This window comes from Drosophila ananassae (genome assembly GCF_017639315.1).
Source record: "Drosophila ananassae strain 14024-0371.13 chromosome 4 unlocalized genomic scaffold, ASM1763931v2 tig00000054, whole genome shotgun sequence".
NCBI lineage: Eukaryota > Metazoa > Arthropoda > Insecta > Diptera > Drosophilidae > Drosophila > Drosophila ananassae.
The window spans coordinates 9348822-9373464 of record NW_025319037.1 but is presented as its reverse complement, the minus strand read 5'-3'; the positions used below and the strand labels follow the sequence as shown (position 1 = coordinate 9373464).

Genomic DNA, 24643 nt, shown 5'->3' with positions numbered 1-24643 from the left:
CGGACAGACGGACATGCTCATATCGACTCAGGAGGTGATCCTGATCAAGAATATATATACTTTATAGGGTCGGAGATGTCTCCTTCACTGCGTTACACACTTTTGACCAAAATTATAATACCCTCTGCAAGGGTATAAAAATTTCATAATGACGGCCGACTATATCCTATAGCTGTCATATTACGATCGGAATTGCCATCACCTCCTGAGTCGATATTAACATGTCTGTTTCTAGGCAAACTTGTCTCTCAGTTTTAGAGCTATCGAGTTGAAACTGTGCAAACCTCCTTCTTTTGTTTGTAAGCAGTATATAAGTCGGAACGACCGGGATCGGTCGACTATATATTATAGCTGCCATATAACTGAACGATCGAAATGTGCCACATTGCTATTTTTAAAGATTCTTGGAGCTATTTTCATATTTTTATGAGAAAATTTATTCAATGGTAAAATTCTCATAAGGATCGGCCAACTATATACGATCCGATATATATATAAAATTTTAAGCTGCTACCTAACTGCAAGGGTGTAACAACTGACAAGGAGAAACGGTTATCTTATATATGCAAGCTCTGCAAAAATAATTCACCCAGTCAGGGTAGAGAAATAAAACTGATTTTTGGAAATTTAAATTTTATAAAATTGCCATACACTTATTTATTTACAGGGTAACTGGTGGTGAACTTTTCGAAGATATTGTTGCACGTGAATTTTATTCAGAGGCGGATGCATCACATTGTATTCAACAAATATTGGAATCAGTCAATCACTGCCATCAAAATGGTGTGGTGCACCGGGATCTGAAACCAGAGAATTTACTATTAGCTAGTAAGGCAAAGGGTGCAGCTGTTAAACTTGCTGACTTTGGCCTTGCTATTGAAGTTCAAGGCGATCATCAGGCATGGTTTGGATTCGCTGGAACTCCCGGTTATCTCTCACCAGAGGTTTTGAAAAAGGAGCCCTATGGAAAATCGGTAGATATATGGGCATGCGGTAAGTATTAAAAATTGTAAAAGTTTTTGAAAAAAATGAATTGATTTTATTGTGCACTTGTAATGTCAAACCGAACTAATTAAATCGTTCCACCCGCAGGAGTTATTCTCTACATACTTTTGGTTGGTTATCCACCTTTCTGGGACGAAGATCAACATAGATTGTACTCTCAGATAAAAGCTGGAGCTTATGACGTATGTATTTTTAAAATACTTCACTGAAACTTATTACTATATTCCCATGCTTATGTTTCTCTTTTTGTTAAGTATCCTTCACCAGAGTGGGATACTGTGACGCCAGAAGCTAAAAATCTTATAAATCAAATGCTAACTGTAAATCCAAATAAAAGAATAACTGCTGCCGAGGCTTTGAAGCATCCATGGATTTGTGTTAGTATTAAAGGCATAACAAAATTTGGTTTTATTATACAAAATTGGTTATTTTCAGCAACGAGAGCGTGTTGCGTCTGTTGTACACCGTCAAGAAACAGTAGACTGTCTTAAAAAGTTCAATGCACGGCGCAAACTTAAGGGAGCAATACTTACAACGATGCTAGCTACTAGAAATTTTTCAAGTAAGTTCGATAAACAAATTTTTTATCAGATCGAAAACGGAACTAACTAAGACTCCTCCAATCTACATTAGTAAGATAAGCTCAAAAGACCTGGTCTACAAATTGTTGCGCTGTTCCAACAACAATGCAAACACTTGTTCAAAACCACAATATCGTGATATAGTTTATGTCTTAATAATCGATGCAGATTCTACGAATATTCATGTAGAATAAACTTTCACGGTATACACTAGAATTGACTCAATTCCTGTACGAAAATCATATAGTTGTATGGAACTGCTGACAATGTACCTCACAAGAAAATACAACTTTTAAATAAGAGGTTATCGATCTCCATCTTCAAAGCAACGGCTTAAGAAATTATTCCACTAAAATCGTGGAATAAGCCGATTTCATCGTTCCAGGCCAGCATCTATTGTTGGCTGAGCGAAAGTGTCTCACATGCCGTCGTGTTGGCCTTTATTATTGCAGTGGGTGTCGGGCTATTCAAGATGAAATGCGATCCTTCATGCGACAGACCAGGAATGGGTTTAATAAATTGATCGTTGATTTCCGAAAAATCAATGATTAACTCAACGCTGGATACTCAATTCAATATCCTTCAGCTGTTGAATGAATCTCCTAAGCGGAAAAATATGCTACTAAGGAAGTTGCAACTCGAGAGATCACAGGACATCTTGACCATCCCAATGATGCAGCCGGTCATTTTCCTTGCTACTTCCAGAGCAGGAACGGCAAACAAAAAAAAAAGGAAAGTTAACTTCGGGCGGAGCCGAAGTTTATATACCCTTGCAGCTGAGACGCAGTCCGCTAGGTGGCGACACGCATCTTATATTATTAGATATATCGTGGATCGCCGATCCTTTTGAAATTTGGCATATCGAATTATTTTGCCCACAGAGGAATCCATTCGGCAACTCCCATCCTTCTAACTCGAAAAACAACGAAGTTATGGCATATCCGATCAATCAGTTATATGGCAGCTATAGGATATAGTCAACTGATCCCGGCTGTTCCGACTTATATACTGCCTGCAAAGGAAAGAAGGGTAGCAGAAAGACAGACAGACGGACAGACGGACATACTCATATCGACTCAGGAGGTGATCCTGATAAAGAATATATATACTGTATAGGGTCGGAGATGTTTCCTTCACTGCGGTGCCCTCTGCAAGGGTATAAAAAATTCGCACTTGAACTTGCCGTAACAAAGCAAAACTCGTCCGCCTTGTCCACCATGGCATTTCGCGGTTTCCACTGCATGCGTACAGCCCACCTCCCGTCCAAACCCCCGAGGCACGCTGTCGCATAACGTATGGCTCGAATCGCGGGGATAGGTTCGAGATAGTTTAAGAAAAGAGTAGGAGTAAGATGTCACGAGGAAGAGTGTTGCACAGATAAGGCGTTCAATATAAGCGATGTAAGATTGTTAGTGGAGCAAAGTGACAAGATAGAGACCATTGTAGTCCGAACATAATACCCTGAACGGATCGTGTTGGGCATATGTCGAACTATAATGGCTGAGGAGTAGAGGACGGAAGTTTCTAGTCCTTCTACTAGGAACGTTAAAATTTAAGCGTGTTAAGTGTTAGTAAATGCTGGCTGTCTATATTTCCATAAATAAGATTGTATAGAAACATGACACCCAGCATCGTTCTACGATTTGTTAATGATGGTAAGTTGAATAGAAAAAGTCTACTACGATAAGAGGGGAGGAAAGATTTGCATCCCAATTAAGTCCCCTAAGTGCAAAAGTAAGGAAGTTTTTTTGTACAGGTTCAATGTGATCTTGGTGTACTCCATATTGAGGACTCCAGACACACGATCCATACTCAAGAATCTAACGTTTTAGTTATTTATGGGTCATTAAATTCTTTTGACCATCTTTTAATAAAACCAAGCACACCCATAGCTTTATTAACCATGGTAGATATATGGTCGGTAAATTTAAGTTTCAAATCTAATAGAACACCTAGATCGTTAACCTGAGTTAATCGTTCTAAGGCGTTCCCATAGAGAAAGTACATAGCCTGGTGAGGACTAGATCGGTAAAAAGACATGAGTTTACGTTTCGATCCACTAAGCTTTTGGTTATTTGCTAAACACCAATTTTGAAGTTTATCCAAATCGGATTGAAGTCTAGACTGGGCGCTAGTGAATTTATACTGAAGGCATAGCTTAACGTCATCAGCGTACATAAGTACAAGTGAATTAGTTAAGGCAAGGGGCAAGTCGTTAATAAACAGTGTAAAAAGTAGGGGTCCAAGATGGCTTCCTTGGGGCACCCCAGATGTGGCGCGGAGTAAAGGCGAGGTAACATCTTTAAAGAACATTGGGTCACATTGGGTTCTTCCCGATAAGTAGATCGAAATCTAGATAAGGAGATCAGTGGGAAACCCAAAAGACTGAGTTTACTTATAAGAAGCGAATGGTTAACAGAGTCAAATGCTTTACTGAAGTCAGTGTAACTGACGCCTGTCTTTAAGCCATTCCGGAACCCATCGTTGTTAGCCATTTCGGAACACCCGGATAACAAAAGATGTTAGCTCCGATAAGTTGGTAGTGATGGAGCGGCGCTTCATGAAGCCATGCTGACACGGAGATATTATTGAACTACTTAGGTGTTGCAAATGTGGAGTGATACATGTTTACGCTTAGTGTTTACAAGTTACACATTCCTATAACGTTCTGTGTTATGAATTTGGACTAAGTATATTGAATAACTAACTGTACAGCAAGATAATTTATGTTTATTTAAATTTACTAGATGCTTTGTATCCCAAAGCGGGTTAGTTAAAGAGGACGGATATTTTCACTTCACGCAAAAGTCGAAAAATTTATTCAAAGCAAAATCAAATTTATATAAGGATATGCCAGTAGATCGGACCAGTCAAAATTCAAAATTAATTTATTCAGTTTTATTGTCAGCCTTACGAACTAAGGTCAATTAAAGTATAGGTTTCGATTAAAACCTTAAGATTGGGATGATATGAATCCTCCGGATTAGAAAGGGGCAGAATTCTGTACTAAGTGACGGGGAAGTTATAGTGCGTGTTAAGCAATAAAGACGGTGAATTATAAACATTAGAGCACATGAGTTCTGGGATATTAAAGTCACCCAGAGCTACCAGCCGGTCAACATCAGACAGACGATCAGAAACGAAACGAATAGGGGAAAAATGTTGCCATTGGCTGTTTGTGATCACACAACTTTTGTTGTTGTTTGTGATCACAAAAGTTTGGTGGCCTTGAATTTCTTTGTATTAAAATACGTTACCTGTTCTTACTTACCACCCTCGTCCGAGCCGCCCACACACTGGCAACATTTATCCCCTATTCTTTTCGTTTCTGATCGTCTGTCTGATGTTGACCGGCTGGTAGCTCTGGGTGACTTTATTACCTCTTCGGAGTCTACAGAAACTCCTCCTCCCTTTTGCCGTGTTCTGTCACATCGCAAAGTAGTGTACCCACTTGGAAAATTTTCGGAGCTTAAGATCTCATGCTTCTCCAGAAAAACTATCAGAATACAGTTTGGGAAGTTTGCTGCGTAACCCTCTAGTATTCTGATAGTTAAGTGTTAGTGAAGACGTTAGTTTTTTGAAACTGAGGAAGATGAGGGGGAAGGTTGGTCAGTGGCCGTGACATGTAGGAGTTTTACACCCACAGCTTTGGTAATTTTTTCTTCACCGTACTTGTCTGATGTTCTTAGACGAAAATGTTCTCTGGCCAGAAGCTGGCGGATCAAATCGTCTTGAAAATCTCCAAGGGCACACGTATTTTTAGTGTATGAGTATATAAATTTTGTAATTACCTCCTTTATGTCCGCTTTTGTTTTGGCTTTGATGTAAGCCAAGATATTAATCTCAGAAGTATCAGGGGCAAGCCGGGAAACAAAAATGTGTTACGATGGTGGGATCACCTGCAAAGGTTTTGGTGCCGCCGTAACTAATACTGCGGCATCAGTCCGACCCGGCGTTCAGGACGGTAGATTACTCTGTTTGGTGACTGTTACATGGGCTTGAATTATTGGGTCTGGGATCACTTGAAGCGATGCCACAAAAAACATATCGAACAATTGCTCATTAATTCTGAGATATTCGGAAGCCGAATTTTTCTTAGGTCCGGCCCTTGGAGAGGGATATAAGGATATAAGCGGCTGAGTGTTAGTAAATGCTGGCTGTCTATATTTCCATAAATAAGATTGTATAGAAACATGACACCCAGCATCGTTCTACGATTTGTTAATGATGGTAAGTTGATTAGAAAAAGTCTACTACGATAAGAGGGGAGGAAAGATTTGCATCCCAATTAAGTCCCCTAAGCGCAAAAGTAAGGAAGTTTTTTTGTACAGGTTCAATGTGATCTTGGTGTACTCCATATTGAGGACTCCAGACACACGATCCATACTCAAGAATCTAACGTTTTAGTTATTTATGGGTCATTAAATTCTTTTGACCATCTTTTAATAAAACCAAGCACACCCATAGCTTTATTAACCATGGTAGATATATGGTCGGTAAATTTAAGTTTCAAATCTAATAGAACACCTAGATCGTTAACCTGAGTTAATCGTTCTAAGGCGTTCCCATAGAGAAAGTACATAGCCTGGTGAGGACTAGATCGGTAAAAAGACATGAGTTTACATTTCGATCCACTAAGCTTTTGGTTATTTGCTAAACACCAATTTTGAAGTTTATCCAAATCGGATTGAAGTCTAGACTGGGCGCTAGTGAATTTATACTGAAGGCATAGCTTAACGTCATCAGCGTACATAAGTACAAGTGAATTAGTTAAGGCAAGGGGCAAGTCGTTAATAAACAGTGTAAAAAGTAGGGGTCCAAGATGGCTTCCTTGGGGCACCCCAGATGTGGCGCGGAGTAAAGGCGAGGTAACATCTTTAAAGAACATTGGGTCACATTGGGTTCTTCCCGATAAGTAGATCGAAATCTAGATAAGGAGATCAGTGGGAATCCCAAAAGACTGAGTTTACTTATTAGAAGCGAATGGTTAACAGAGTCAAATGCTTTACTGAAGTCAGTGTAACTGACGCCTGTCTTTAAGCCATTCCGGAACCCATCGTTGTTAGCCATTTCGGAACATCCGGATGACAAAAGATGTTAGCTCCGATAAGTTGGTAGTGGTGGAGCGGCGCTTCATGAAGCCATGCTGACACGGAGATATTATTGAACTACTTAGGTGTTGCAAATGTGGAGTGATACATGTTTACGCTTAGTGTTTAAAAGTTACACATTCCTATAACGTTCTGTGTTATGAATTTGGACTAAGTATATTGAATAACTAACTGTACAGCAAGATAATTTATGTTTATTTAAATGTCTATTCATGACGTTCTTTAAATTTACTAGATGCTTTGTATCCCAAAGCGGATTAGTTAAAGAGGACGAAAAGAAGAGGGCAAAAGTCGAAAAATTTATTCAAAGCAAAATCAAACTTAAGATCTCATGCTTCTCCAGAAAAACTATCAGAATACAGTTTGGGAAGTTTGCTGCGTAACCCTCTAGTATTCTGATAGTTAAGTGTTAGTGAAGACGTTAGTTTTTTAAAACTGAGGAAGATGAGGGGGAAGGTTGGTCAGTGGCCGTGACATGTAGGAGTTTTACACCCACAGCTTTGGTAATTTTTTCTTCACCGTACTTGTCTGATGTTCTTAGATGAAAATGTTCTCTGGCCAGAAGCTGGCGGATCAAATCGTCTTGAAAATCTCCAAGGGCACACGTATTTTTAGTGTATGAGTATATAAATTTTGTAATACCCTCCTTTATGTCCGCTTTTGTTTTGGCTTTGATGTAAGCCGAGATATTAATCTCAGAAGTATCAGGGGCAAGCCGGGAAACAAAAATGTGTTACGATGGTGGGATCACCTGCAAAGGTTTTGGTGCCGCCGTAACTAATACTGCGGCATCAGTCCGACCCGGCGTTCAGGACGGTAGATTACTCTGTTTGGTGACTGTTACATGGGCTTGAATTATTGGGTCTGGGATCACTTGAAGCGATGCCACAAAAAACATATCGAACAATTGCTCATTAATTCTGAGATATTCGGAAGCCGAATTTTTCTTAGGTCCGGCCCTTGGGGAGGGATATAAGGATATAAGCGGCTGAGTGTTAGTAAATGCTGGCTGTCTATATTTCCATAAATAAGATTGTATAGAAACATGACACCCAGCATCGTTCTACGATTTGTTAATGATGGTAAGTTGAATAGAAAAAGTCTACTACGATAAGAGGGGAGGAAAGATTTGCATCCCAATTAAGTCCCCTAAGCGCAAAAGTAAGGAAGTTTTTTTGTACAGGTTCAATGTGATCTTGGTGTACTCCATATTGAGGACTCCAGACACACGATCCATACTCAAGAATGTAACGTTTTAGTTATTTATGGGTCATTAAATTCTTTTGACCATCTTTTAATAAAACCAAGCACACCCATAGCTTTATTAACCATGGTAGATATATGGTCGGTAAATTTAAGTTTCAAATCTAATAGAACACCTAGATCGTTAACCTGAGTTAATCGTTCTAAGGCGTTCCCATAGAGAAAGTACATAGCCTGGTGAGGACTAGATCGGTAAAAAGACATGAGTTTACATTTCGATCCACTAAGCTTTTGGTTATTTGCTAAACACCAATTTTGAAGTTTATCCAAATCGGATTGAAGTCTAGACTGGGCGCTAGTGAATTTATACTGAAGGCATAGCTTAACGTCATCAGCGTACATAAGTACAAGTGAATTAGTTAAGGCAAGGGGCAAGTCGTTAATAAACAGTGTAAAAAGTAGGGGTCCAAGATGGCTTCCTTGGGGCACCCCAGATGTGGCGCGGAGTAAAGGCGAGGTAACATCTTTAAAGAACATTGGGTCACATTGGGTTCTTCCCGATAAGTAGATCGAAATCTAGATAAGGAGATCAGTGGGAATCCCAAAAGACTGAGTTTACTTATAAGAAGCGAATGGTTAACAGAGTCAAATGCTTTACTGAAGTCAGTGTAACTGACGCCTGTCTTTAAGCCATTCCGGAACCCATCGTTGTTAGCCATTTCGGAACATCCGGATGACATAAGATGTTAGCTCCGATAAGTTGGTAGTGGTGGAGCGGCGCTTCATGAAGCCATGCTGACACGGAGATATTATTGAACTACTTAGGTGTTGCAAATGTGGAGTGATACATGTTTACGCTTAGTGTTTACAAGTTACACATTCCTATAACGTTCTGTGTTATGAATTTGGACTAAGTATATTGAATAACTAACTGTACAGCAAGATAATTTATGTTTATTTAAATGTCTATTCATGACGTTCTTTAAATTTACTAGATGCTTTGTATCCCAAAGCGGATTAGTTAAAGAGGACGGATATTTTCACTTCACGCAAAAGTCGAAAAATTTATTCAAAGCAAAATCAAATTTATATAAGGATATTTTTATATTTTTACATGCCAGTAGATCGGACCAGTCAAAATTCAAAATTAATTTATTCAGTTTTATTGTCAGCCTTACGAACTAAGGTCAATTAAAGTATAGGTTTCGATTAAAACCTTAAGATTGGGATGATATGAATCCTCCGGATTAGAAAGGGACAGAGTTCTGTACTAAGTGACGGGGAAGTTATAGTGCGTGTTAAGCAATAAAGACGGTGAATTATAAACATTAGAGCACATGAGTTCTGGGATATTAAAGTCACCCAGACCAACCAGCCGGTCAACATCAGACAGACGATCAGAAACGAAACGAATAGGGGAAAAATGTTGCCATTGGCTGTTTGTGATCACACAACTTTTGTTGTTGTTTGTGATCACAAAAGTTTGGTGGCCTTGAATTTCTTTGTATTAAAATACGTTACCTGTTCTTACTTATCACCCTCGTCCGAGCCGCCCACACACTGGCAACATTTGTCCCCTATTCGTTTCGTTTCTGATCGTCTGTCTGATGTTGACCGGCTGGTAGCTCTGGGTGACTTCATTACCTCTTCGGAAGCGAGTTTGGAGTCTACAGAAATTAACACTCCTCCTCCCTTTTGCCGTGTTCTGTCACATCGCAAAGTAGTGTACCCACTTGGAAAATTTTCGGAGCTTAAGATCTCATGCTTCTCCAGAAAAACTATCAGAATACAGTTTGGGAAGTTTGCTGCGTAACCCTCTAGTATTCTGATAGTTAAGTATTAGTGAAGACGTTAGTTTTTTGAAACTGAGGAAGATGAGGGGGAAGGTTGGTCAGTGGCCGTGACATGTAGGAGTTTTACACCCACAGCTTTGGTAATTTTTTCTTCACCGTACTTGTCTGATGTTCTTAGACGAAAATGTTCTCTGGCCAGAAGCTGGCAGATCAAATCGTCTTGAAAATCTCCAAGGGCACACGTATTTTTAGTGTATGAGTATATAAATTTTGTAATTACCTCCTTTATGTCCGCTTTTGTTTTGGCTTTGATGTAAGCCAAGATATTAATCTCAGAAGTATCAGGGGCAAGCCGGGAAACAAAAATGTGTTACGATGGTGGGATCACCTGCAAAGGTTTTGGTGCCGCCGTAACTAATACTGCGGCATCAGTCCGACCCGGCGTTCAGGACGGTAGATTACTCTGTTTGGTGACTGTTACATGGGCTTGAATTATTGGGTCTGGGATCACTTGAAGCGATGCCACAAAAAACATATCGAACAATTGCTCATTAATTCTGAGATATTCGGAAGCCGAATTTTTCTTAGGTCCGGCCCTTGGGGAGGGATATAAGGATATAAGCGGCTGAGTGTTAGTAAATGCTGGCTGTCTATATTTCCATAAATAAGATTGTATAGAAACATGACACCCAGCATCGTTCTACGATTTGTTAATGATGGTAAGTTGATTAGAAAAAGTCTACTACGATAAGAGGGGAGGAAAGATTTGCATCCCAATTAAGTCCCCTAAGCGCAAAAGTAAGGAAGTTTTTTTGTACAGGTTCAATGTGATCTTGGTGTACTCCATATTGAGGACTCCAGACACACGATCCATACTCAAGAATCTAACGTTTTAGTTATTTATGGGTCATTAAATTCTTTTGACCATCTTTTAATAAAACCAAGCACACCCATAGCTTTATTAACCATGGTAGATATATGGTCGGTAAATTTAAGTTTCAAATCTAATAGAACACCTAGATCGTTAACCTGAGTTAATCGTTCTAAGGCGTTCCCATAGAGAAAGTACATAGCCTGGTGAGGACTAGATCGGTAAAAAGACATGAGTTTACATTTCGATCCACTAAGCTTTTGGTTATTTGCTAAACACCAATTTTGAAGTTTATCCAAATCGGATTGAAGTCTAGACTGGGCGCTAGTGAATTTATACTGAAGGCATAGCTTAACGTCATCAGCGTACATAAGTACAAGTGAATTAGTTAAGGCAAGGGGCAAGTCGTTAATAAACAGTGTAAAAAGTAGGGGTCCAAGATGGCTTCCTTGGGGCACCCCAGATGTGGCGCGGAGTAAAGGCGAGGTAACATCTTTAAAGAACATTGGGTCACATTGGGTTCTTCCCGATAAGTAGATCGAAATCTAGATAAGGAGATCAGTGGGAATCCCAAAAGACTGAGTTTACTTATAAGAAGCGAATGGTTAACAGAGTCAAATGCTTTACTGAAGTCAGTGTAACTGACGCCTGTCTTTAAGCCATTCCGGAACCCATCGTTGTTAGCCATTTCGGAACATCCGGATGACATAAGATGTTAGCTCCGATAAGTTGGTAGTGGTGGAGCGGCGCTTCATGAAGCCATGCTGACACGGAGATATTATTGAACTACTTAGGTGTTGCAAATGTGGAGTGATACATGTTTACGCTTAGTGTTTACAAGTTACACATTCCTATAACGTTCTGTGTTATGAATTTGGACTAAGTATATTGAATAACTAACTGTACAGCAAGATAATTTATGTTTATTTAAATGTCTATTCATGACGTTCTTTAAATTTACTAGATGCTTTGTATCCCAAAGCGGATTAGTTAAAGAGGACGGATATTTTCACTTCACGCAAAAGTCGAAAAATTTATTCAAAGCAAAATCAAATTTATATAAGGATATTTTTATATTTTTACATGCCAGTAGATCGGACCAGTCAAAATTCAAAATTAATTTATTCAGTTTTATTGTCAGCCTTACGAACTAAGGTCAATTAAAGTATAGGTTTCGATTAAAACCTTAAGATTGGGATGATATGAATCCTCCGGATTAGAAAGGGACAGAGTTCTGTACTAAGTGACGGGGAAGTTATAGTGCGTGTTAAGCAATAAAGACGGTGAATTATAAACATTAGAGCACATGAGTTCTGGGATATTAAAGTCACCCAGACCAACCAGCCGGTCAACATCAGACAGACGATCAGAAACGAAACGAATAGGGGAAAAATGTTGCCATTGGCTGTTTGTGATCACACAACTTTTGTTGTTGTTTGTGATCACAAAAGTTTGGTGGCCTTGAATTTCTTTGTATTAAAATACGTTACCTGTTCTTACTTATCACCCTCGTCCGAGCCGCCCACACACTGGCAACATTTGTCCCCTATTCGTTTCGTTTCTGATCGTCTGTCTGATGTTGACCGGCTGGTAGCTCTGGGTGACTTCATTACCTCTTCGGAAGCGAGTTTGGAGTCTACAGAAATTAACACTCCTCCTCCCTTTTGCCGTGTTCTGTCACATCGCAAAGTAGTGTACCCACTTGGAAAATTTTCGGAGCTTAAGATCTCATGCTTCTCCAGAAAAACTATCAGAATACAGTTTGGGAAGTTTGCTGCGTAACCCTCTAGTATTCTGATAGTTAAGTATTAGTGAAGACGTTAGTTTTTTGAAACTGAGGAAGATGAGGGGGAAGGTTGGTCAGTGGCCGTGACATGTAGGAGTTTTACACCCACAGCTTTGGTAATTTTTTCTTCACCGTACTTGTCTGATGTTCTTAGACGAAAATGTTCTCTGGCCAGAAGCTGGCAGATCAAATCGTCTTGAAAATCTCCAAGGGCACACGTATTTTTAGTGTATGAGTATATAAATTTTGTAATTACCTCCTTTATGTCCGCTTTTGTTTTGGCTTTGATGTAAGCCAAGATATTAATCTCAGAAGTATCAGGGGCAAGCCGGGAAACAAAAATGTGTTACGATGGTGGGATCACCTGCAAAGGTTTTGGTGCCGCCGTAACTAATACTGCGGCATCAGTCCGACCCGGCGTTCAGGACGGTAGATTACTCTGTTTGGTGACTGTTACATGGGCTTGAATTATTGGGTCTGGGATCACTTGAAGCGATGCCACAAAAAACATATCGAACAATTGCTCATTAATTCTGAGATATTCGGAAGCCGAATTTTTCTTAGGTCCGGCCCTTGGGGAGGGATATAAGGATATAAGCGGCTGAGTGTTAGTAAATGCTGGCTGTCTATATTTCCATAAATAAGATTGTATAGAAACATGACACCCAGCATCGTTCTACGATTTGTTAATGATGGTAAGTTGATTAGAAAAAGTCTACTACGATAAGAGGGGAGGAAAGATTTGCATCCCAATTAAGTCCCCTAAGCGCAAAAGTAAGGAAGTTTTTTTGTACAGGTTCAATGTGATCTTGGTGTACTCCATATTGAGGACTCCAGACACACGATCCATACTCAAGAATCTAACGTTTTAGTTATTTATGGGTCATTAAATTCTTTTGACCATCTTTTAATAAAACCAAGCACACCCATAGCTTTATTAACCATGGTAGATATATGGTCGGTAAATTTAAGTTTCAAATCTAATAGAACACCTAGATCGTTAACCTGAGTTAATCGTTCTAAGGCGTTCCCATAGAGAAAGTACATAGCCTGGTGAGGACTAGATCGGTAAAAAGACATGAGTTTACATTTCGATCCACTAAGCTTTTGGTTATTTGCTAAACACCAATTTTGAAGTTTATCCAAATCGGATTGAAGTCTAGACTGGGCGCTAGTGAATTTATACTGAAGGCATAGCTTAACGTCATCAGCGTACATAAGTACAAGTGAATTAGTTAAGGCAAGGGGCAAGTCGTTAATAAACAGTGTAAAAAGTAGGGGTCCAAGATGGCTTCCTTGGGGCACCCCAGATGTGGCGCGGAGTAAAGGCGAGGTAACATCTTTAAAGAACATTGGGTCACATTGGGTTCTTCCCGATAAGTAGATCGAAATCTAGATAAGGAGATCAGTGGGAATCCCAAAAGACTGAGTTTACTTATAAGAAGCGAATGGTTAACAGAGTCAAATGCTTTACTGAAGTCAGTGTAACTGACGCCTGTCTTTAAGCCATTCCGGAACCCATCGTTGTTAGCCATTTCGGAACATCCGGATGACATAAGATGTTAGCTCCGATAAGTTGGTAGTGGTGGAGCGGCGCTTCATGAAGCCATGCTGACACGGAGATATTATTGAACTACTTATGTGTTGCAAATGTGGAGTGATACATGTTTACGCTTAGTGTTTACAAGTTACACATTCCTATAACGTTCTGTGTTATGAATTTGGACTAAGTATATTGAATAACTAACTGTACAGCAAGATAATTTATGTTTATTTAAATGTCTATTCATGACGTTCTTTAAATTTACTAGATGCTTTGTATCCCAAAGCGGATTAGTTAAAGAGGACGGATATTTTCACTTCACGCAAAAGTCGAAAAATTTATTCAAAGCAAAATCAAATTTATATAAGGATATTTTTATATTTTTACATGCCAGTAGATCGGACCAGTCAAAATTCAAAATTAATTTATTCAGTTTTATTGTCAGCCTTACGAACTAAGGTCAATTAAAGTATAGGTTTCGATTAAAACCTTAAGATTGGGATGATATGAATCCTCCGGATTAGAAAGGGACAGAGTTCTGTACTAAGTGACGGGGAAGTTATAGTGCGTGTTAAGCAATAAAGACGGTGAATTATAAACATTAGAGCACATGAGTTCTGGGATATTAAAGTCACCCAGACCAACCAGCCGGTCAACATCAGACAGACGATCAGAAACGAAACGAATAGGGGAAAAATGTTGCCATTGGCTGTTTGTGATCACACAACTTTTGTTGTTGTTTGTGATCACAAAAGTTTGGTGGCCTTGAATTTCTTTGTATTAAAATACGTTACCTGTTCTTACTTATCACCCTCGTCCGAGCCGCCCACACACTGGCAACATTTGTCCCCTATTCGTTTCGTTTCTGATCGTCTGTCTGATGTTGACCGGCTCTGGGTGACTTCATTACCTCTTCGGAAGCGAGTTTGGAGTCTACAGAAATTAACACTCCTCCTCCCTTTTGCCGTGTTCTGTCACATCGCAAAGTAGTGTACCCACTTGGAAAATTTTCGGAGCTTAAGATCTCATGCTTCTCCAGAAAAACTATCAGAATACAGTTTGGGAAGTTTGCTGCGTAACCCTCTAGTATTCTGATAGTTAAGTGTTAGTGAAGACGTTAGTTTTTTGAAACTGAGGAAGATGAGGTGGAAGGTTGGTCAGTGGCCGTAACATGTAGGAGTTTTACACCCACAGCTTTGGTAATTTTTTCTTCACCGTACTTGTCTGATGTTCTTAGACGAAAATGTTCTCTGGCCAGAAGCTGGCGGATCAAATCGTCTTGAAAATCTCCAAGGGCACACGTATTTTTAGTGTATGAGTATATAAATTTTGTAATTACCTCCTTTATGTCCGCTTTTGTTTTGGCTTTGATGTAAGCCAAGATATTAATCTCAGAAGTATCAGGGGCAAGCCGGGAAACAAAAATGTGTTACGATGGTGGGATCACCTGCAAAGGTTTTGGTGCCGTCGTAACTAATACTGCGGCATCAGTCCGACCCGGCGTTCAGGACGGTAGATTACTCTGTTTGGTGACTGTTACATGGGCTTGAATTATTGGGTCTGGGATCACTTGAAGCGATGCCACAAAAAACATATCGAACAATTGCTCATTAATTCTGAGATATTCGGAAGCCGAATTTTTCTTAGGTCCGGCCCTTGGGGAGGGATATAAGGATATAAGCGGCTGAGTGTTAGTAAATGCTGGCTGTCTATATTTCCATAAATAAGATTGTATAGAAACATGACACCCAGCATCGTTCTACGATTTGTTAATGATGGTAAGTTGATTAGAAAAAGTCTACTACGATAAGAGGGGAGGAAAGATTTGCATCCCAATTAAGTCCCCTAAGCGCAAAAGTAAGGAAGTTTTTTTGTACAGGTTCAATGTGATCTTGGTGTACTCCATATTGAGGACTCCAGACACACGATCCATACTCAAGAATCTAACGTTTTAGTTATTTATGGGTCATTAAATTCTTTTGACCATCTTTTAATAAAACCAAGCACACCCATAGCTTTATTAACCATGGTAGATATATGGTCGGTAAATTTAAGTTTCAAATCTAATAGAACACCTAGATCGTTAACCTGAGTTAATCGTTCTAAGGCGTTCCCATAGAGAAAGTACATAGCCTGGTGAGGACTAGATCGGTAAAAAGACATGAGTTTACATTTCGATCCACTAAGCTTTTGGTTATTTGCTAAACACCAATTTTGAAGTTTATCCAAATCGGATTGAAGTCTAGACTGGGCGCTAGTGAATTTATACTGAAGGCATAGCTTAACGTCATCAGCGTACATAAGTACAAGTGAATTAGTTAAGGCAAGGGGCAAGTCGTTAATAAACAGTGTAAAAAGTAGGGGTCCAAGATGGCTTCCTTGGGGCACCCCAGATGTGGCGCGGAGTAAAGGCGAGGTAACATCTTTAAAGAACATTGGGTCACATTGGGTTCTTCCCGATAAGTAGATCGAAATCTAGATAAGGAGATCAGTGGGAATCCCAAAAGACTGAGTTTACTTATAAGAAGCGAATGGTTAACAGAGTCAAATGCTTTACTGAAGTCAGTGTAACTGACGCCTGTCTTTAAGCCATTCCGGAACCCATCGTTGTTAGCCATTTCGGAACATCCGGATGACATAAGATGTTAGCTCCGATAAGTTGGTAGTGGTGGAGCGGCGCTTCATGAAGCCATGCTGACACGGAGATATTATTGAACTACTTAGGTGTTGCAAATGTGGAGTGATACATGTTTACGCTTAGTGTTTACAAGTTACACATTCCTATAACGTTCTGTGTTATGAATTTGGACTAAGTATATTGAATAACTAACTGTACAGCAAGATAATTTATGTTTATTTAAATGTCTATTCATGACGTTCTTTAAATTTACTAGATGCTTTGTATCCCAAAGCGGATTAGTTAAAGAGGACGGATATTTTCACTTCACGCAAAAGTCGAAAAATTTATTCAAAGCAAAATCAAATTTATATAAGGATATTTTTATATTTTTACATGCCAGTAGATCGGACCAGTCAAAATTCAAAATTAATTTATTCAGTTTTATTGTCAGCCTTACGAACTAAGGTCAATTAAAGTATAGGTTTCGATTAAAACCTTAAGATTGGGATGATATGAATCCTCCGGATTAGAAAGGGACAGAGTTCTGTACTAAGTGACGGGGAAGTTATAGTGCGTGTTAAGCAATAAAGACGGTGAATTATAAACATTAGAGCACATGAGTTCTGGGATATTAAAGTCACCCAGACCAACCAGCCGGTCAACATCAGACAGACGATCAGAAACGAAACGAATAGGGGAAAAATGTTGCCATTGGCTGTTTGTGATCACACAACTTTTGTTGTTGTTTGTGATCACAAAAGTTTGGTGGCCTTGAATTTCTTTGTATTAAAATACGTTACCTGTTCTTACTTATCACCCTCGTCCGAGCCGCCCACACACTGGCAACATTTGTCCCCTATTCGTTTCGTTTCTGATCGTCTGTCTGATGTTGACCGGCTGGTAGCTCTGGGTGACTTCATTACCTCTTCGGAAGCGAGTTTGGAGTCTACAGAAATTAACACTCCTCCTCCCTTTTGCCGTGTTCTGTCACATCGCAAAGTAGTGTACCCACTTGGAAAATTTTCGGAGCTTAAGATCTCATGCTTCTCCAGAAAAACTATCAGAATACAGTTTGGGAAGTTTGCTGCGTAACCCTCTAGTATTCTGATAGTTAAGTGTTAGTGAAGACGTTAGTTTTTTGAAACTGAGGAAGATGAGGTGGAAGGTTGGTCAGTGGCCGTAACATGTAGGAGTTTTACACCCACAGCTTTGGTAATTTTTTCTTCACCGTACTTGTCTGATGTTCTTAGACGAAAATGTTCTCTGGCCAGAAGCTGGCGGATCAAATCGTCTTGAAAATCTCCAAGGGCACACGTATTTTTAGTGTATGAGTATATAAATTTTGTAATACCCTCCTTTATGTCCGCTTTTGTTTTGGCTTTGATGTAAGCCGAGATATTAATCTCAGAAGTATCAGGGGCAAGCCGGGAAACAAAAATGTGTTACGATGGTGGGATCACCTGCAAAGGTTTTGGTGCCGTCGTAACTAATACTGCGGCATCAGTCCGACCCGGCGTTCAGGACGGTTGATTACTCTGTTTGGTGACTGTTACATGGGCTTGAATTATTGGGTCTGGGATCACTTGAAGCGATGCCACAAAAAACATATCGAACAATTGCTCATTAATTCTGAGATATTCGGAAGCCGAATTTTTCTTAGGTCCGGCCCTTGGGGAGGCCAGAGATATAAGCGGCTGCAAGCAGGCTGAAGATTATTCGCCACAAGCACATCACTAACACTCGTTTAGTAGTTGAATACTACTAAACTGTGTATGGAGCGCACAGAGTTGGTCATTGATTTTTCGAAAACCACTAATCAACTCCTTGAAACCGCTTTTAGTCTGCCTCATGAACGATCTCATTTCGTCCTGAACATCACGTCAACCGTCACAGCAAAAGTGGAGACCAGACCTACGCGAGATTGCATCCAATACTGAGGCCGGCACACTTAGTGTGTAAAACGTTTTCACAAAGCCAGCAGTGGATGGTAGGCTGGGAAGACGAGATTGTCTTATTACAAGACTTCAACGCACAGACCAATTTGAATTCCATAATTATTAAAAATTGAAATAATCAATTTATTAAAAATTATTAAAATTTTAATAATTAATTTATTAATAATATTGATGAACCTTGTACCACTGTAGCAGGGAAACGAAATGGGGGATTAAAGAGAGCGGTTAGTGCGAGTTAATAAAATGCAAAGAATAGAGATAAGAATCTCTATCGAGCGAGAATATCAGATGAAGAAGCAGAGCTGGGCTATGTTTGGAAGAAAAATTAATCAAATTATTATTTTACTTCCAAATATATCACTGCATATGGATCTAAGAATTGAAAAATTTTGTTTTTTTTTTAAATGTGTATATGAATAAACACCGAATGTTTAAGGTAAACTTATGTGAGATTTTATTAAAACGCAGTGCGCGGAAAAAAACACGTCCGTCCGATTTAAGATAAAGAGAGGACGTGATCAACTTACCATGATTAACAAACCGTAGAACTATGACCGTAGAACCGTAGAACATGACACACAGCATCATGTTTCTATATAATTTTATTTATGGTAATGTAGACAGTCAGTATTTACTTACATGCTTAAATTTTAACGTTCCTAGTAGAAGGACTAGAAATTCTGAGAAGAGGAAACTTTCGTCCTCTTGGTCTCTACCAAATCTGGTCACTTTGCTCCACTAACAATCTTAAATCTCTTATACTAAACGCCTTCAAACAGATGAAAGAACAGAGAAAAGCTATGTTTGGAAGAATATTAATAAAATTATTATTTTACCTCCAAATATATCACTGCACACACGAAGCGATACGGATGTTTTAAATGTAAAAATTGGTTTTTATAAATATAAATAAATAAAAATAAACATCGAATTGTTTAAATTTAATATATAAACGATTTAATTGGCCGTGTTCCCAGACATAGTCGTGGAATATCAGGGTGCTGCTTGATTTGATCCCGCATCCTTCTAATCCATTTGCGTTGGTTCTGACATGAATATGAGTATTAGTAAAAGAAAATGTATCTTTTTAATTACTTTCCACCCATCATCATTTCATGGCGCGCATCTTCGACTTGTCCCTAGGCCAGATCAACTGTGTTAAAAATTCGTTAGGTCGGCTTCTACACTTATATTATGTATCTGATCTATATGATATATGACTCTTTTGAGAGCTTTGCCCCACTCATCCCCTGAAGATCCATATCACCCTAGGCTTGAGGTTTTATTCGAACCCATTTCTGGTTTCGATCAGAAGCCTTCCCGCATGTAAAGATAAAAACTGAAATTTTTTATATATAATATTAAGATTAATGTGTAATTTCGGTTTTTGTTGCTTTTTGAATCGGACCATTGCCTTCATCCACCCCCCACGCAGCATATAAAGAAACTGGCCTTTGTGATTAGATTTATCACTTGACATGGCCCTTTTAATAAATTAAATTTGTAAAATTCCGGCAAGCCGTTTATATTTTTTTTTAATTTTTATATTTTTCTTATAAATAATGTACAGTTTAATCAGATTCCTGTTCCTCTAAAATTTATTTCGAAACAATCACTTTCATTATCGAAATCGGATTCATCTTCGGACGAGCTTACGAAGGTATCTTTCTTCTTTTTATTCAATATTGGCTCCTCAAAAAAATAGTAACCTCTGCTGGAAGACGCTTTCTTTTGTTTTGCCCTTTGGTGATGCGGAGATTAGAGAGTAAAGGATCGGACGAATCCATAGCCCATAACAAGACGAAGTTCAATCTTAATATTCAATTTCTTATGGGTCAATTTAACCCCAAAACTAATTCCGCGGCCGACCCAAAACAATGCCGAAAAACAAATCCATAAAACCTAAGAGCTTGCGCAGAAGCTCCACCAAAGCTCCCAAAGTGCATACGCTACAAATAACAAAAAAGCGCATGCGAAACTGGGAGACAAAACAGAGAAGAATACATGCTGATAACAACAGCTGCAGCCTAGCAATTTTTTATTATTTTAAATTCATTTTTTTGGTGGCTGCTTGACCCAACATCCTTCCCCCATTGAAGGGTGGGCCTTCAATAACACTGTTGGAAGGGGCAGCAATCACATCATTGCAGTGGTTTTTCCGTGGGTTGTCTTCCCTAGCATAGAGCGCCGATAGTTCACCGCGGCCAGAAAACAGCCAGCCAAATCGAGTATTCTGAGCAATGGGGAGCCCATGACCTAAATGGATTTGGCCAGCCGACAATAGGTCAAAGAATAAGCTGGCTCCAATCAACAGGTCCACTCGCTGCGTTTTGTGGAAGTTGGGGTCAGCTAGATCCATATTGCCAGGAATCTTCCAGCCCGAAGCATCTATGTCCTGGCTAGGCTGATAGTCCGTTATATGTGAAGCTACAACAGCCTCAATTTCCACTGAATACGTGCTAAGGCGGGACTTCACGCACACACTAACGGATGCTTCATCCATTTCAAACCCAGCGACGCCGAAACCGGCCACCGTTAAGGAGCATTTGGAACGGCCAAGCTGAAGTTTATTCGCCAGCCGAGACGAGATGAGGTGCACTTGTGAACCGGAATCCAATAAAACTCGGCAAGGCAAGAAGGCTCCAGATCGACCACGAACGAGCACATTGGCTGTTGGCAGGAGCACTAGCTCAGCATTGCGACCCTGGTTCATAACAGGGTTGATTGAGCGTGATGGAATCGCAACAGAAACGGAACCGATGGGCCGGGAGACTCGTGCAGGTGAAATCTGCCCGCGAGGGTGCAACAGCGGGAAGCTGAGCATCCGGGAGCGAGATGGCCATCCACTAGACAAACAAAACAGCGAGTCAGTCGACGCACTTCGTCGAACCGTTCCTCAATTGGCAATGCACTGAACTTTGGACAAGAAGGAAGCTCGTGCGCCGATACAGGGCGCAAAGAGCAAGACTGGCGTTAATAACCATGCACGAAGATTGGTTATTCGAAGATCTACATCGTCCCTCTTGGTTAGCTGGTGGATACGCAGCCAAAGAAAAGTCGACGCATTCAAGAGTTCGGCACCTTTGCTCCAAGAATCGTGCCATGGACTCCCAAGACGGAAGGCTGTCGTTGCTTCCGACGAGAGTGTCTTCCCACTTGGCCTTTGTGGCAGGATCCAATTTTTGCAGGATAATCTGGATAAGCAAGCATCCTTGGATCTCGGCAGCTGATCCGGAACTCATAAGAGCCCGCATATGCCCATTGAACCGATCCGATAGCTCCCGCAAAGTAGCAACAGACCCTGGCTCGACCACACGAAGCTGCAGGATCTCATTAATGTGAGACTGAAATATTAAACGCCGATTACTAAAACGATTGCGCAATAGGTCAAGGGCCACATCGTAGTTCGCGTCAGTAATTTCCAGAGCGCTCACAGTATCTAAGGCTGACTCGCGCAGGCATGAAATGAGCCACCGGAGCTTTTCCATTTTCGTTAGGTGAGGATGACTGTCAATCGTGGTCTTAAATAGGGCGCAGAAATCTGGCCACTCGGCATAGCCGCCGCTTAATGTTGGCATCGGCAACGGTGGCAAAGAGGGGGCTGGCTTGTATGGCATTGGCGATACACTGGCACCGTCGAGAAGTGTGAAGTGGATAGCGATTCTCATGGAGCGCTTGGCAACCTCCACCTGAATTTCCACTTGCACATCAGTCGCCAGCTACGAGAATCTCCAATACAGATCACTCCCGATCTTGCTAAAATTAAGCTCCTCCAACTCTTCTTGAAGCGCGGTGAACCGCTCACGCAAACCCGCACTGACTCCAGCGCCATAATGGTACAATCCTCAGTCCGCGCCGTAGCCTTCACTTTATGATGCAGCGCCTCCATCTCCTGGCAGGTCACCTCTGCTCTTCTCCGCAGCATTTTTTCCCGGTTTGCGGCACCAGCTCCAATAGTCTCAGCTCCAGACTCCATTATTCGCTTAAAATGCAATATGTACCAACAATAACAAGCTCGTTTTCTTGGCACTTTTAATGCTGATCACAATAGTCAACCGGGATGAAATCACGTCGGGGTCACCAATAATGAGCTATCAGCGTTTTGAATTAACAAGACGAGATTCAATCTTAATATTAAATTTATTATGGGTCAATTTAACCCCAAAATTAATTCCGCGGCCGACCCAAAACAATGCCGAAAAACAAGTGCATGAAACCTAAGAGCTTGCGCAGAAGCTCCACCAAAGCTCCCAAAGTGCATACGCTACAAATAACAATAAAGCGCATGCGAAACTGGGAGACAAAACAGAGAAGAATACATGCTGATAACAACAGCTGCAGCCTAGCAATTTTTGATTTGCTGCTTGGCCCAACAGATACATTTGGTAATAACTTTGCGTTTTTACCTTTTTGCAACATTGTGCATTTATAAGTTATACACCACGGAACACAAACAAACTTGTTAGTTTTAAGCTAAAAAGATACATATATAAAACAGTTCACAGTTGGACAAAAAGTCCTATTAATCGAAACATGTAATCTAAGATACATTTATAAATACCTTTGCTACGATTTTCCATAATCAGAAATAATAAATCAATTTGTTGCTCCACAAAATAAACAGTGAAAGTTTGCAAAGATTATTCACTAGTTTAAGCACACAACAAAGTCAATCGAACAGCTGACTTTGTTCGTTTATCAACTCGATAGTGTTGTTAGTAAAAAATCTTAGATAACGGTTCTTGGCTAATTAGGGTATGTAAATTCAAAAAATATATTTTATTTTTATAAATAATTTGTAAAATGATTTGATTTTATGCCTAGACAAGAAAGGAAAGCTAACTTCGGGCGGAGCCGAAGTTGATATACCGTTGCAGTTGTGCCATTTCCGATTGTTCAGTTATATGGCGGCTATTGGATATAGTTGGCCGATCCCTATGAAATTTGGCAAATCAGATTATTTTGCCCAAAATAGAATGTGTACCAAGTCCCTTTCTTTCTAACTTTAAAAACACCAAAGTTATGCCAATTCCGATCGTTCTATAACAGCTGTAGGATATAGTCGGCCGACCCTTATTATAATTATAATAATTATTCACAGTGTTCATTTTCACAGTGTATCTTGCGCGCATCGCGAATTTTTCAGAACAAAACCGAACTTTGAAGTGGTCAGATCATTTATTACGTATCCAAATTTTGGTCAAATATAACATGTGTGGAAAGTCCCAACCCTCTAACTTAAAAAACACCCAAGGTATGGCATTTCCGATCAATCAGTTATATGGCAGCTATAGAATATAGTCGACCGATCCCGGCCGTTCCAACGTATATACTAATTGCAAGGAAAAGAAGGACGTGTGGAAAGTTTCAACTCGATAGCTTTAAAACTGAGAGTCTAGTTTGCGTAGAAACCGACAGACAGACGGACATGCTTATATCGACTCAGGAGGTGATCCTGATCAAGAATATATATACTTTATAGGCTCGGAGATGTCTCCTTCACTGCTTTGCACACTTTTGACCAAAATTATAATACCCTCGGCAAGGGTATAAAAATTGACTTTTTTCCCACAGTGCTGGACCGATATTCTGGTATCATAGACAAATTTTATTAGACCTTAAATAAATTTTTTGACTAATGTGTGCCGTGGAAATAAATGCATATCTGCTTTAAATAATTCTCTATGGTTTACAAGGTGCCTTAAAAATTCATCTGCGACCTCAGATTAGGCCGTTGTCGATTTATTCGCAACATTTTAAATGTTGCGTAAACCTCTTAAAAATGCCACATACAACATTCAACCAACTTATTGGATCTTCAATAGGTCTATCTTCAACAGTCTATTTGGCAGGCCCCGATGCACAGTCGTTGCGCCCATAGGCCAAAAATAAAAAAAATCATAACAAAAAAAATCTAGCAAAAGTAAACAAATCGCTTCTTAATTTGTCTGGAAAATTATTCGTTCTTTCTAAAAATGGAATTAAAGTTGAGTGCAGGTGTTCATTTTCACAGTGTATCTTGCGCGCATCGCGAATTTTTCAGAACAAAACCGAACTTTGAAGTGGTCAGATTATTTATTACGTATCCAAATTTGAAATATTTGTAATGGATTTTGAAGTTAAAGGTATTTTCTAAAATTTGAGATATTATAAAAAACCTGTTCTTGTTATATTA

General features: G+C 39.8%; 1 protein-coding gene across 23 annotated transcripts in view; it reads left to right on the top strand.

Annotated features, from left to right (window-relative positions):
* The window catches only part of LOC6505477 (calcium/calmodulin-dependent protein kinase type II alpha chain), a 99166-nt gene that overhangs the window by 17082 nt on the left and 57441 nt on the right, over positions 1 to 24643 (top strand). For all 23 annotated transcript variants that reach the window (XR_004311360.2, XR_006507840.1, XR_006507844.1 and 20 more), the window contains 4 exons: positions 668 to 993; positions 1093 to 1187; positions 1260 to 1382; positions 1441 to 1567. Coding sequence is in view for 16 of the 23 variants with exons in the window: in XM_014904421.3 (XP_014759907.1) it covers positions 668 to 993; positions 1093 to 1187; positions 1260 to 1382; positions 1441 to 1567 (671 nt within the window). In the remaining 7 variants the exon portion in view is untranslated. The remainder of the gene's footprint in view (positions 1 to 667; positions 994 to 1092; positions 1188 to 1259; positions 1383 to 1440; positions 1568 to 24643) is intronic.